The following is a 15,229-nucleotide window of genomic DNA, read 5'->3' as shown; positions in this document are numbered from 1 at the left end:
CCTTAAATGTTTGTGACAATCATGGCGTTTTTCCGTGATGGGGTGGTTGGGGAGGGTGAGTTCGGTGGCCTGCCCCGCCCTGATTGAACACTGACTCGACGCTATCTGCCGCTGTGTACCACGGAGGGAACTTCACTGTCAAAAGTACACAGACATTATCAACTCTTGATCAGTACTAAGTCCAATGATCAGCACTGCCTTCCTGGTCTTTGCATGGTTGCATCGCGACTCCTGCACAAAGCACCCAGACTGCATGAAGGCTTGAAGGCTGATTGGGGTTTGCTGCAATCGAGCTAGTCCGTGTTGACACAAAAAAGAAAGAAAAAGAAAACAGAAAAGTTAGGCCGGTGGTATCGCAGTCATGTCCGGACAACCAAGATTCGTGAGCCCGTTTCACAGACCTCAGTGTCTGGCTGCTGCAGCTCCGGCGGGGAAAGCCAAGTTTACGCACCCTGGCAAAGCTATCCTGGCAGGTAAGAAAAGTTTGTACCGGACCGTGCAGGAGCAAGTTTTTCTGCAGGCGCTCCTGCACACAACACACACACTCACACTTACACTAACACACACACACACACAAGCTGTTCAACTTGTTTACAAGTTTTATTACTGAATCTCAATCTGCAGATGAGATCAAAGGCCTCGGCTGCAATTACACAGATCTTAAAGTGCCCCCTCTACAAAAAAAAAATGTGTTTGGTTTATTGTGACTTTAATGTTTCAGTTTCACTGTGCTGAAGGATGTATGTGCAGAGTTTTACACTGAGGGGCTTTTTTTTAAACATTCAACCGCTAAAAGTAGAAAGTTTCTCTGAACTCATTAAAAATTTAATTTTAAGGGGCGGGCCTACAAGCATGACTTGTGACATCACAACTGGTTTGGAGCTAATCATGGTCCAATATTCAATTTACACAAACCTCCAGTGCACAAACACTAAGAATGGACTTTACAGTGATGTTTTAGACATCTTTAGGGTTTTTTTGAGCATCACAACCGCCGCAAAATAACTCATTTCGCTATCAGCATTTGATCCATTTAGTCTGATAAAATTTGAATCAGAATCATTTTATCCCATTCAAGTTAGCGGAGGGCTAAACAAGAAGTTAGCCAGCTCATTCCTGAATGATGACAAAGCCCATCTGACGTCACCGCAACCCGCTTGAAGGCGGCTCGGGCAGACTTTGATCCAACTGGTCCATCTTGGGCCTGACTCGGCTCACCTTGACGCATTTAAACTAGTAATGGAAACGCAAATTAATGCGGCATGGTATGGCTTGGTGCGGCCAAAAATGCAAATGGAAAAAGGCTTCTTGTCTTCAGCAGGAACACTTAAGAAATAAAATATTTATGAATATTTTCATATTCATAGATTCAGAATTTGTAATGAGGGAGAAGAAGTGGACGCCATTTTAAGGATTTTAACATAGTAATTATACTCTCAGACAAACATTATTGTTCCAAACAGAGTATTTTTTATGGTACATGTATGAAGGGGATATTTAAATGTTCAGGAACAGGGCTGCAACTAACAATTATTTTCATTATCCATTTTCTTGAATAATTGTTATGTCTATAAAATATCAGAGAATTGTGAAAAATGCCTGTTATAATTTCCCAGAGTCAAAGGTAATGTAAGATAATCAGTTTACTATCATGTATGACAAAGAAAAGCAATAAATCATCACAGACGAGAAGCAGAAACCAGTAAATATTTGGCATTTTCGATTAAACGATTATTCGATTCTATCAAAAATAGTTGACGATTAATTTTCTGTTGGTCGATTAATCGTTGCAGTTCTACATATTTTTGTGCACTGCAGGCAGGAGAAAGTGGGACAGATGTAGTTCACGTTTGCTTTTAGAGCTGCAGCGATTAGCTGATTGATCGCTTAGTTGTTCGAAACAAAATGCAACTGTTTTGATAATTGATCAACCGTCTAAATTGTAAATTGAAATATTGAATAGAATTAAGGCTGCAACTAACAATCATTTTCATTATTGATTAATCTGACAATTATTTTCTCTAGTAATCGATTCATTGTTTGGTTTATAAAACACCAGAGAACAGTGAAAAACGACCATCACGGTTTCCAAGAGCCCAAAGTGATGTCATCAAAACGTCACATTTTTTTGTTCTACCATCATGATGTAAGACAGAAAACACAGCAAATCTCACATTTGAGAGCCTAAAACTGTCAGCTGTTTGGCATTTTTGCTTAAAAAGTAACTCAAAAGATTAATTTCCTGTCAATCAACTAACTGATTAAACGACTAATCGTTGCAACTCTAAATAGGATATCATAAGGTTTTGGAAATTGTGAATTTTCTCCTACTTTAAAGTGTTTCATTGAAAAAATGATCAATCGAGAAATAAAACAGCAGATTAATTGATAATGATAATAATAGTTGCAGCTCTATTTGCTTTTCTCTTCATAGTAGGAACAAAAACAACGAAAGCAAGTGGAAATCTGTGCGAGAATCCTGTTGCACCACAGAAATTGCTTTCATTTTAGACCAGATTTATGGCTAATCTCATTAATTTTCTTCTACCTTATAAGTTTTACCAGACCTGCCATGACAGATAATCTCAGCCTCTCAGACTACAGTGGCAAAACTTGGCTTGGAGCTTGATGTTGGACTGTCTGGTATGTCCTCTGAGATGTGTAAACTTTAGCCAAAGACCCTTTTCAAAGAAATCTGATTGACGTGAACTTTGATATCAGTTAATCATTGACAGCTGCTCAAACTCCACACAGAGCACTAAAGGCAATCATTATCAGTAATTATTGCAACATCAATAGGAAGTAAGAAAGAGCTGACGACTGCTGAATCAGCGGTGCTATCGATCGTGTTTGAGCCATATAAAAGTTCAACAGTAAAGCTCGGTTGTCTCTAGTTTTAACATGCATTAACTCTCAGCGGTTCGGTTGACGTTTTTCTGTTGACCTGCTGCCCTCGTACTGTGTGCTGAGAGGACTCAGTGAGGCCCGGGCCTTCATGTTCAGCTCCGCGAGCCACGATGACAAAGCACATTGCTCTGTCAGCCCCAGCACACATTCACCTGGGTTACAACACGCCTGTCACAAGTACAAGTCAGGACCTTTTGCAAACAAGCATGAGCGGTCAAGATGAATTATCAGTGGCATGGATCATTAAATACTACTAGATAGATGGTGTTTTTTAGTATTGTTATGATTTTAATGCTGGGTTCATGTCATGTCAGAGTTATTGTAATTATGAGTTTTTAACCTGTAAATAAAGTCAGTACTGTATTCGAATTGGCACTTTTTATTTGGAAGTGCCTGAAAAATGAGAAAACAGGGATGCCTCAAGTGAGCAGAAGTCCCTCATTCAATGTAATTACATCAAAATTTAATGGGTAAAATGTGATTTTTGTCAACGCACAGTATTTTAAACTCTCACAAGGCCAACTCAGTTATCATACAACCCTCCTGAGTTGTCAGATGATGTTGCTAACGTTTGAAGTGAATCCTGCATAAGCGTGACATGTAAGGACGACCTCAAAAATTAAGATGAACAAACGAAACACACGGCTCACTTTGTTTGCACTCTATGAATCCTGATAGTAGTGTGAGCTAATAGGATGACGTGGCAGCTATCAGACAGTCACAAGTGGCCACTCTCTGGCTGGAAGAGAAATGACTCAGTCACATGCCAAGGCTTTATAAAAACCACTGATCCCCATTGAAGCAGACAGAGTAGATATTACTCTGTGGGTAAACTCTTGAGTAATCTTTATTGATATGTTTCTTTTATTGTGGTTGTCTTCAAAACCAAATCTAAAAAAAATGCTAAAACAGCACTTAAAAGGAATAATTTGACTTTTTCTTGATGAGAGAAGATGGATACCACTCTCATCTCTCATGTCTGTATGGTTAATAAGATGCTAGAACCAGAAATGGTTTATCTTAGCTTAGCATAAAGACTGGAAACTTCTAGCCTGTCTCTGTCACAGGAAGTCACTGTGAAGCAATTATCTACCAGATAACGCCAGTAAAACCACAACTTGTTCCTACAGCTTAAACAAACAAAATGTAGTGTGTTAATTAGTGAACTTTAAAGGTGCTAGAAAGTGGACTTCTTTCAACCTTTGGACAGACCCAGGCTAACTTTTCCCTGTGTTTCCAGTCCCTATGCTAATCTAAGCTAACTAGCTAGCTGTCTACTGGCTGTAGCTTCACATTTAATGGGCAAATAAATGTGATAAAAGTGTGACAGTAAAAATACAACTGAACATCCCAACATTAGATATGAAGATTGTTGTTAAAATTGAATTATGCGTTATATTCACGCAAACTTTATAAATTAATGACACCTATTAGCATAACTAAAGCCTTAAATTACTGTAATCACACATTATTCTGGCCTTAATCATCAAAATATCATTGAATGGGTTTGACTCACAGCTTTCTGTTTTGATTGTAAACATATAAGTGGAAAACATTATGATACAGGTGAGTCAAAAACATAACATGACAGGCACTTTTTATATCAGACATTTTGACTCGTCCTAGCAGGGAAAACTCAGGTGGAACCAAATTTATAATCGATGGTTTTGTTCCATTTAAGTCGCCCTGTTAGTCATGAAAGTGAGCCAGCATGCACAATACCAGGACCCTGACACCTGCAAAGCAGCCATTAACAAAAAGTCTGTCTTGCAGCGTCCTAGTAGCCTACAGAGTTAAGACGCATATTACATAACTGCAGCGTGTGCAGGTCATTTCCTGCCTCATACCTTTCCTATCCTGGCTCTCTGTGCACTTTCGACTGTCCAATAAAGACAAAAATACCAAAATCTTTAAAAAGAATAAATGTCTGTCTTGATAAAGGTGTCTCAGAGGATTTTGGTGTCTCAATTAAAGCTGCAACCAGCTGTTTTTTATTGATTAATCTGCATTCATTATTTTCCAGATTAATCATTTGTTCTACAAAACATCAAGAAACTGTGAAAAGCGCACAAGGTGACGTCATTAAACATCTTGTTTTGTCTGACCAAAACCCCCAAAATCCTAAGAACACAGAGCCATCAAATCATCAGAATTTTTGCTTGAAGAAAACCTTGAACAATTAATCGAATATCAAAGTAGTTGATGATTAATTTTCTTTCGATTGACTGATCGTTGCAGCTTCTTCTGTTGAGTTTTGTGTTACTGTTGCATTAGTGAGACCTCTCCTCACACTTGTCAAAGTGTCCATACGTGTTGGACTTGATAAACTGGTTCCTTTATCTTTTTTCCAGCTGCTTGAATACCGGGGACGTGATGCAGGTACAACATGGAGGCTTTGTTTGCAGATGATGATGATGATGATGATGGTGTGGATTGTTTTTGAATCCGCTTTAATTTGTAGTTACAGCTATAGTTGTAAAGCCAGCATCTAACCAAAGGAATGCCTGGGTGTGTCATTAAAGATTTCCGTTGGGTAGTTTGGTGTCTTTGTGGAAAAAACAAACAAAAAAACAGACTAGTTGAATTATAATCTTAGGATCGTACATGCACAAGCAGCCTGACTTGCATGTCTGAGTGTAGGCTACAACTATTTGTGTGTTGGGTTTCTCTGCATGGCATTTTGGTAGAAAGAATGCATGTTAAACCTCAAGCATCAACAAATAGCCCTTTTATGAATGGGTAAAGAAGATGAAATCATGCTTGTATAAGTGTTTTCTCCAAGTTGCCCTAAAAAAAAACTTCTGCTGTTCACACGAAAGCTTTTTTTAAATCAGTTTTCTGTTGAATTTTCACCACTGCTGCAAAAAAAAACTGATATGTTTTAACAAATACTTGCAAGTCAAGCCTTAAATAAACATAAAACTGAGCTGACTGAATCCAGGCAGACATAGTTGGATCTTTTGTCCAATTTTTTCAAACTTTTTTGTTGTTTTTTGTTTCAGAAACCTTTTCGTTTCCTTTCCTCCACTTTATGCAAACTCCTAAGTGCATCAGAGTGAGTGGACGACTAACTGACTGCTGGTCTGTGTTGATGAGCGGTAATGTAGTGAACAGTATGTGCTCTGAAGGCTACACACCCCCTTGATTTTGGCCTGAGGCCAAGGGGAGTATCTCTAAGTTCAGTCACACTGAGATCAGCCGAGCCAATCAGTAGCCGGCTGCGTGTTTGCTGTTGAACGGCAGATGTGTGAGCGCCAGAGTTTTAAGGTGGAGCTGGTTTGTTGGTGAAATATCGTAAAGCAAACATGCATGCAGCAATCTTTTACAATGTAGACTTCTTCTGATGACTACTAATGTGCACCTTGCTCAAAACTTAAAACTTATCTTTTACGTAGAAATTTTTACTGTATTTTACTTCATTTCCGCAGTATTACTTGGTATTTATTTAGTGCTAATTTTATTCATTTTTAAATATCTCTTTTAATTGCTACCTTTGTGTATTTTATGTGTATTTTTCATTATTTGTGAAGCACATTGTCTTGCATCTTTTTATGTGTTTTTTGTGTATTTTATGTGTATTTTTCACTATTTGTGAAGCGCATTGTTTTACTATTAAATATGAAAAAATACTGAAAGAATACTTTTAAAGTACAAGACAGTATGATTAATCATTAACCTTCCCTATTTAAACCAAACGTTTTAGTTTTTGAAACAAGTTTTAAAGTATAAAATATAATTTTCTAATGAATTACTTTCAGAGCACAACATTGCAAATAGATGGTATTCTGCAGGGGTGTCAAATATTATTATTCAAGAAATTGTATTTGGAAAGTAGATTGTAAAGAAAACCTTGATTTTTACAATCAATAATTGGTTTTGTGAATGTTTTTGTCTGTGAGTGTTTGGTGTGTTGGTGCAGTTTGTCAAATTAAAGCTTCTTTCTTCTTGAAAATGCACTTGTGTGTTGACAGAAGAAACTTGTTCATGTTTTTGTCTCTCTCTCGTTTAAAATCTGTGCTTAATGGAGTGTTTTTCTGATATTTCAGGTGGAATCGCAGGAGGCATTGAGATCTGTATCACCTTCCCTACAGAGTACGTTAAAACACAGCTGCAGCTCGACGAGAAGGCGAATCCTCCAAAATACAAAGGCATCGGTGAGTTTATGTTCAATGTCTTGTTTTTATACCTGAACTATTGAAATTAGTTGTTGAATGTGACTTTAATTTCATTGCTATGATCACATGTGATGATAATACAACCATATTTCCTTTACACTTTTTTTTATACACTTACCCAAACATTATTGAATAGTTTCATTCAGCTCCGCTCAGAATTTCCGTAGTTTTCTTTCAGATATAATCAGTTAATGCCGAGACAAAAACATTAGGAAGTGACTGTTTTGAGTGTAATTGTTGTCCACAGCTGTTCACCGTGGTTGTTGATTCATGATTGATGTTGTTGATTAATTAGCAGTCGTCTCAATTGACCAAAGAGTCCAAAGTATCAATGCTGTACATGCTTTTAGATTTCATTAAATATCTTGTTTGACTAACAATCCATTGTAAGTTCTGACGTCGTGTTATTGCAGAATTTAGTGGACACATGAACAAACAGATGTGTGTTTGTGTAGTAAGTTAGTTTGATAAGAGTTTGTGAACTTTGGCATAGTGGATGTTTGTCTGCAGAAACTCAGTATGAAGGGCTGTTGTTTTAGCTGCAATAGACACATGTGGAACCCAGAAATTCCCTCTTCTTTTAACAACTTCACCTTTATATCAGGATTTCTGTAACAATGCAGCTGCTGATTAATCGAGTGAGCTTTTCTGGGCAGCGGTGAAGTAGTCTTTTGCTACAAGTACAATAAATCAGTGTCTTGCCTTGTTTTCATATTATTTATCTCTTCTTTTTTCATTTATCCCACCCTCTCTTCCCTGTTCTTTCTCCCACAGTTGACTGTGTGAAGCAGACGGTGAACAGTCATGGGGTGAGGGGTCTTTACAGAGGTCTAAGCTCACTGCTTTATGGCTCTATACCTAAAGCAGCTGTCAGGTACTGCACCGTAACACCACAACCTATCATACATGTGAAATAGGGCTGTTCTCTATTGATTCATCGTTTGGTCTTTAAAATGTCAGAAAATAGTGAAAAATGACCATTATAATTTTCCAGAGTCAAAGGAGATGTTCTCAGATGTCTTGTTTTTTCCAACCAACAGTCCAAACAACAAAGATATTCAGTTTACAGTCAGTTAGACAAAGAAAAAGCATGAAATCATCACATTTGAGAAACTGAAACCAGCTAATTTTTGCATAAAAATGACTAAAACGATTAATCATTCATCAAAACTGTTGCCTTAAATGTGAAACACAGACACCTTATTTCCAATGTAGCTGCATGAGGCATCCTTTATAAAGTGTTTTTAAGTTGAAAAACTGAAACAATTAATCGTTTAATTGATTTGTTAACCTGCAACAATTTAGATAACTGATTAATTATTTATTGTTATAGTTATTTATCAACCAAAAAAAATCTTGTTGGTTGGACAAAACAAGAGCTTTCGAAACTGTGATGAACAACTTTGTGAAATGAATGTTAAGCGCAGCCCTTATAAACTGACAAATATTTATTAATGATGTTTAGGTTGGCAGGTAATTTGGCAGGTATTTATCCCCCCTGTAAAGCCACTACAAATTATAAACCCTTTACAAAGGGTACCTTAGAAAAAAGTAAATATTATTTTCTAATTATGGTCATTAATCTTATTTTTATTCTCTGTTAACTTACAGATTTGGAGTGTTTGAGTTCCTTAGTAATAAGATGCGTGATGAAAGCGGTAAACTGGACAGCAAGCGAGGATTCTTATGTGGTCTTGGTGCTGGAGTTGCAGAGGCTGTCGTCGTAGTCTGTCCTATGGAGACAGTAAAGGTAAAAAAAACTGCATCATTACACCTGCATTCAATATTTTTTTTGGCTATTAAGGGTTAATGTATAAGCACAACACTGACACTGTAATATCACCTTATATAACTGATATGGCCAATGTGTTAGCAAACAGTTGAAACAACTGATAGTTCCAGCTAGATGTGGAGCATCATTAGCAATCATTTGGAGCTGTGATTTTGGTGAATATAAATCAAATTTTAACCCTCATTTTCGCTGCTAAATGCTCCACTATATTTGCCGCTAGTAGCTAACTATGCCTTTCTGCCATGTGGTGCTCAACAGGAAGCGTATGGTGGCTTTTTTTGTTGAAAACATCTACCTGTGTCCGGATAAAGTTTATGAGCACTGTACGAAGTGAACAAATCAGTAAAGTTGTGGGCGGTGAAACCAAAACAATGAGCTGAAAGGTGCTAAAATGCTTAATAGAGCTGAGGTGAAGTGCAGAGTCGGGATAAATCTCTGTGAGTTAATCAAAAGCAAATTTTACTTTTATAGCGCATTTCATTCCAGGGGAGATTCAGTGTGCCTCATATTAAAAAATATAAACATGTACTGTATGTACAGCATATATACATACAGTATACGTATGCAAAAACATACACATGAATGTAGACAACCAAGTAGAACAAATCCAGCACTTTAAACACAATAAATCTAATCAAATGCACAGGAAACCAGGAAGGTTTTTAGTCTGCTTTAAACACTGTTAATGTTGGAGCACATTTAATACAATCTGGCAATGTATTCCAGCAGCTTGGACCAGTAAAACCGAAAGCTGCTTCACCAATATTAGTTTTAACTTTTGGAACAACTACAAGCCAGAAGACCTATGAGATCTGGTTCATTTTGACTGATTACATCAGAGAGGTACTGTGGGCCATTTAGAGCTTTATAGAAAAGGAGGAAAATGTTCTAGTCAATTCTTAAAATAAGTGGTAGCCAATGGAGAGATCTGAGAACAGGTGTAATGTGATTGAATTTGTTCTTTCCTGTTAAGATTCTACAATATATCTACTTTTTCTCTTTATTAATATAAAAATATTGATCAGTGCAGCTTTAATCTTGTGTTGCAGGTTTAACATTAAAGGACCAAGAAAGGTTTTCAGACTTTATTCACTTCTTCTGCTTCTGAATGTAGGTCTATAACAGGCAACTGACCAACCAAAGACACACAACTACATACTGTGTAATTTTTATTCTCAACTGGAAAAATGTTTCAAAATGGACCTTTGACCATTGTGTAACTAAAAAAGTCTGCAGACAACATGTCTATGTACAGGAGACAGGGTTTCCATTCGGCTTTAGTTTGCGCCATTAATGTCATGGAAAGAACACGCTCAGGATACAGTTCAGGACATGCTTCTAAATTCAGTTACTTCTCTAATACCCTTGTGTCTAAGTTGGTCATTTATGAACTAAACAGAATCCTACTGACCACCATTACACATCAAAATGTCTCCTGCCTGACGGAAGATGTTCTTTGTGCGTTAAATAAGAAATCTCAAAATGTCATTTCCTGTCTTTGTCGATTTTTGTTGTAAATCTGTCATCAAAAGCAGAAAGGAAAGTTCCCCCTCACGAGTTAATGATCTATTGTACTTCAACGCAAATAAACTAATGCTGTCTTGCACATTGTAGAGTTGCTGTCAGCAGAATCCTAATGTGTCGGATTTTTGCAGCTACTGCAATCGTTTCTGTTTTGATTCTCTGACATTTGCCTTGTTTCATTTATTAATCATTGTTATGATGTCATTTTAGGTCAAATTCATCCATGATCAGACATCAGCGAACCCAAAGTACAAGGGATTTTTCCATGGAGTGAGGGAAATAATTAGATCTGAAGGTAAGGAGGGTTTCTTCCTTTGTGCATGGTCAGTAGCTTTTTTACTGCCACCTATTGCTCCATCTCCACCACACAATAGAAAATTACTCTTCAGGATGTTTCTCATGGATTTGAATCATCACATCTATAATTTAGAGGATAATATTAATCTTTAGCTTCATTACTCCTAAAAGTTAATTAATATAAGTGTTGGTGACGTAGAAATGAAACTAGAAAGCTGATAACGCTGATGTATCTTCAGGCCTGAAGGGGACTTATCAAGGCCTAACCGCCACGGTGCTGAAACAAGGTTCCAACCAGGCCATCCGCTTTTATGTCATGACTTCACTGAGGAACTGGTACAAAGGTGAGTGAGTGGATGAATTGTTCTTTATAATCGTCTCCATCCTACATACAACCATCAACGCAGCCAAAGACTTATCTTCTTGTGTATTTTCTAACACCAAGGTGATGACCCCAACAAAGCCATTAACCCTCTGATAACTGGAATGTTTGGAGCTGTTGCTGGTGCTGCCAGTGTGTTCGGAAACACTCCGCTGGATGTCATTAAAACTAGAATGCAGGTTTGTTTGAATAATATGTTCACTTCTTCAAAATGTCATAATTGAACCATGAGCATAGTGACTAACATGTATGTATATATGCATGTGTGTTACTCAACAGGGTCTTGAAGCTCACAAGTACAAAAGCACACTGGACTGTGCCGTCAAGATCATGAAACATGAGGGACCGATGGCGTAAGTTCATATGAAGAATTGATGTGATTAACGGAGAATAACTGACAGACGAGAGAAAGAGTTTGCAATCGCTGGATGTCTCAGAAAGCAGCCTCATAATACTGACAATTGGAGTCTTTTAAGTTGAGCTGCAACGATTCATCAATTAATTGATTAATCAGCCAACAGAAACTTAATTTGTAACTATTTTGATAAACAAATAATCATTTTAGGCATTTATTAAGCAAAGATACCAAACATTTGATGGTTGCAGCTTCTCAAATGTGATGATTTAAGAATACATGATAGTGAATGGAATATCTTTGGGTTTTGGACTGTTTGGACAGTGTTTCCATTTCATAGTTTGTCCTCTAGAGAGCATTTATAGGTTTATTTTTCAACTGTAAAATATCCCACTCAGTACAGGGACAGTTGGCTAATATATTATTTAGGGCTGCAGCTAACAATTATCTTCATTATCGATTAATCTTTTGATTATTTTCTCAATTAATAGATGAGTCGTTTGGTTTATGAAGTGTCAGAAAATGGTGAAAAATGTTGATTGCTGTTTCCCAAAGCCCAATATGCAACCTCAGATATTCTGTTTACGATCGATAGATACAAAATAGATACAGTTTTTTATCAGATAAAAGCTACTTGACACGCAGCTGCTATGATTATAATAGTTAGCTAACATTTTGCAGTATTTCACCAGGAAAATTAGTCACAGTATTTTATATTTAGAATTCTTAACTTGGGCAGTACCCAGCCAACCCAAGATTTACCGTCCTCATAGTGTTAAATTCGTTAAACATGCTTCTCCACCTCGACAAGAAGTCAGTTCTTGGGATTGTACTCCTGTGGGATACCTCATGGTACCATCCTGGGACCACTTTTATTCTCCCTCCGCTTGGTTATGTAAACACACACTGATGTGCAAGTTCATATGTTAGATATGTATCTGGGACTTACTATGTCTGCCATGACTTTTAGCCACCATTTTGGATGTTTTTAAAATAGTAATAATAAAGTTATTAGTAGTATTAGTTGTAGTGTTGTTATGCCTAGAATAATACATTTCTAGATTACCTCTGTGACTTGTATTTGTTACCTTTTTTTGCATCTTTTAGTGCCTGATATTGTCTTGAAATAACATTTTCACTCTCTTTCTTTGTGCCATTCAGGTTCTACAAAGGTACTGTGCCTCGGCTAGGTCGAGTATGTATGGACGTGGCCATAGTCTTCATCATTTATGAGGAAGTTGTGAAGCTCCTCAACGTAGTTTGGAAGACGGACTGAAATGGACACCCTGGTGCTACACAAGCAGGAGTGTTAGGACGGGCCATCCACAATCTAACCCTAACAATGGCCAAGTCCCCCACCAATCTCCTTAAACCCTGCTTCTAGGTTCTAATAACTACCTCTAAGTGATTCACAGAAAGAAAGAAAGAAAGGGATTGGTATGTTCTTGATTTTTTATTTATAACAAAGCTATTGCAAGTGGAATCTGCATGAAAAAAAAGCTCCAGGTTGCAGAATCAATGCTTACACTTTAAATTCCAGAGGGGGGGGAAGTTCCTTAAGAGCTCAGGGAAAGGAACGGGGCATTTATTTAGGACTAGACCTGCTTGACTAGAGAAATGGGAACACTGCTGGTACAGAGAAGTGTCTCACTTACAGTACAGTGCTTTGCGTTCAGTGAAACAAATACTGTGTGTACTTAATCAACGAGGAACCAATACCCGACCCAACATAATGTGATTTAGACACTATAGACAAAGAAATTATACTTGAAGATGACAGATGATACCAGAGATCATACATTTTAAAGCCCTTTTTATATGCAAATATTTCAATTTTTGTTTCTTTTTCTTTCTTTTTTTTTTTTAAAGACACATTCTCTACCTGATGTCAGAAACATTAAATTCAGATGTGACATGCTGCAAAAGCTAAAGGGTACATTAAGAACTAAATGCCTTAAATCAAGATTGTTAAATTAATCAAGATTGTGGGATTCATGGAGGTGTAGGTTTTTTTTAAAATTATGTTGCATACGTACACATTTTATTTTGAAATGCGTATTTCCACAAAACAGTTTCACAATAGTTCACTTTTACTTTGCAGAGCTGTTTTTAAATCAATTAACGTACTAGATTGATGCTATAAAAAGTGCCTATGTATTGTATGATTCATTTTTAGATCTTTTGAGATTAAGAATGATTGAATGTTGTATGTATGTAGTCACTACAGATCCGTTAACAAATATGTACTCAGTTGCACACATTGCAGTGGTGCCAGATGTTTAATTCCAGGCGGTATCTGAGATATTTCTGAATTGTATATATCTTCTCAATTCATTGTAACTGCTAGTATTTCCATTTTTTTATTTTATTTTATTTTTTTGCTTCTAAAATTTTAATTGCCTTCATTGCATAGACATGCCTGTTTGAGAAATGCCATATATAATAGTGCCTTCCATCTCATTCCATTGAGGACGAGTGGTTCAGGATAGATTTTATTGCAGATTCAGTTTTTAATTTTTTAACTATGTGATATTAATTGCCTTTACTTTTATATCAACTGATAATCCAATGTGCCAACTGCTGCTCAGAGATATAATACCATGTTAAAGACTGGAGTTTGTAGCTTGTGAATCTGGCACGTTTACATGCAATGCAGTTAATTGTTTTGCTCATTACACAATGTTTTGGACGCACAATGTTTACTTTTAAACTACATTTTTCAGCTTGAGCTTCAACCTGACCTTGCATCCATGTAGACATATGTCAGATATTTAAATATCTTTTGGATTTTTCATATTAAAGGATAGAGGTTCATCATGTTTCATGTCAGTATTAAAACAACAGTCAGGAGCCCAAATGAACACTGTAACAGGTTTACCTTGCTGTAATCGTTCCTCCTGTTCATACTGACCTTTAGAAGATCCCTTCAAATGCGTTTACAATGTAAGTGATGGCAGACAAAAAAAATCCACAGTCCTCGTTTTATGCAAAAAGATATTCTAAACTTTATCTGAAGGTAGTTTGAGACTTCAGCCACTCAAATGAGTCAAATCAACTCGATATCTTTGTACTAAAACAACTGGAACTTTGGAAGATATCGACTTGATTTGACTAATTTGGATGGCCTCAACTTAGCTTTAGATAAAGTTTTGAATATCTTTTTGCATAAAACGAGGACTTTGGATGTTAGTCATCTCTTACATTGTAAGCGCATTAGGAACAGATTTTTTAATGACCAGTATGAACAGGAGGAATGATTACAGCAAGAAAAAACGGTTTCCCTCTTCATATGGCCTCCTGACTATTGTTTTTAAGAGAGACTTGAAAATTGTGAAGCTTTCCTTTAACAGATGAAATTTCCCCAGTAGTTAAAATCCAGTATTGTGCCTTCAGTCTAACGAGTTCTAATATGTATGCTCACAAATAAACATTGGATCGGACCGTTAACGTTGTCGTATTCATTTCAAATATCATCCAGGTCTCATTTTTACCATTCAGGTCTTTCTTAAACTAGTCAGGAACCCAAATGAACATTGAAACCTGTTTTTCTTCCTGTAATTATTCCTCTTATTCATACTGACCATTAGAAGATCCCTTCATAATGCACTTACAGACGTGGCTGGAATTATTGATACCTTTGTATTTTATTAACATAATGCACCATTCACCCTGAACAGTGTTGAAATTAAAAGATATTTTACTATCAATGCATGTCTATGTTTGGTTTACAGTACAACAAAGTAAAAAAGTTGTGAAAATAACTGAATTCCTGCTTATTCTACAAAATATTTTGGACA

At 36.7% G+C, this 15,229-nt stretch overlaps 1 protein-coding gene across 1 annotated transcript; it reads left to right on the top strand.

Moving 5' to 3' along the window:
* The first annotated feature begins 33 nt into the window (after positions 1-33).
* On the top strand, positions 34-14,334 carry slc25a1b (slc25a1 solute carrier family 25 member 1b). Its single transcript, XM_042394804.1, has 9 exons — positions 34-473; positions 6,954-7,061; positions 7,857-7,956; positions 8,694-8,832; positions 10,609-10,693; positions 10,935-11,039; positions 11,141-11,256; positions 11,357-11,430; positions 12,594-14,334. Exons 1-9 carry the CDS (start codon positions 362-364, stop codon positions 12,706-12,708), a joined length of 954 nt encoding a protein of 317 aa, XP_042250738.1. The 5' UTR covers positions 34-361; the 3' UTR covers positions 12,709-14,334.
* Positions 14,335-15,229: the final 895 nt, after the last annotated feature.

Source organism: Thunnus maccoyii, chromosome 19 (genome assembly GCF_910596095.1).
Source record: "Thunnus maccoyii chromosome 19, fThuMac1.1, whole genome shotgun sequence".
Lineage (NCBI taxonomy): Eukaryota > Metazoa > Chordata > Actinopteri > Scombriformes > Scombridae > Thunnus > Thunnus maccoyii.
Note: the sequence above shows the minus strand (reverse complement) of the source record. Positions and strands in the feature narration are given on the sequence as shown.

Bases quoted from the DNA above. Each gene is read 5' to 3' on its own strand.
- slc25a1b (XM_042394804.1), top strand. From the start codon at position 362: ATGTCCGGACAACCAAGATTCGTGAGCCCGTTTCACAGACCTCAGTGT. The intron at 7,062-7,856 runs GTGAGTTTATGT...TTTCTCCCACAG, and splicing joins TCCAAAATACAAAGGCATCG to TTGACTGTGTGAAGCAGACG. The intron at 8,833-10,608 runs GTAAAAAAAACT...ATGTCATTTTAG, and splicing joins GTCCTATGGAGACAGTAAAG to GTCAAATTCATCCATGATCA.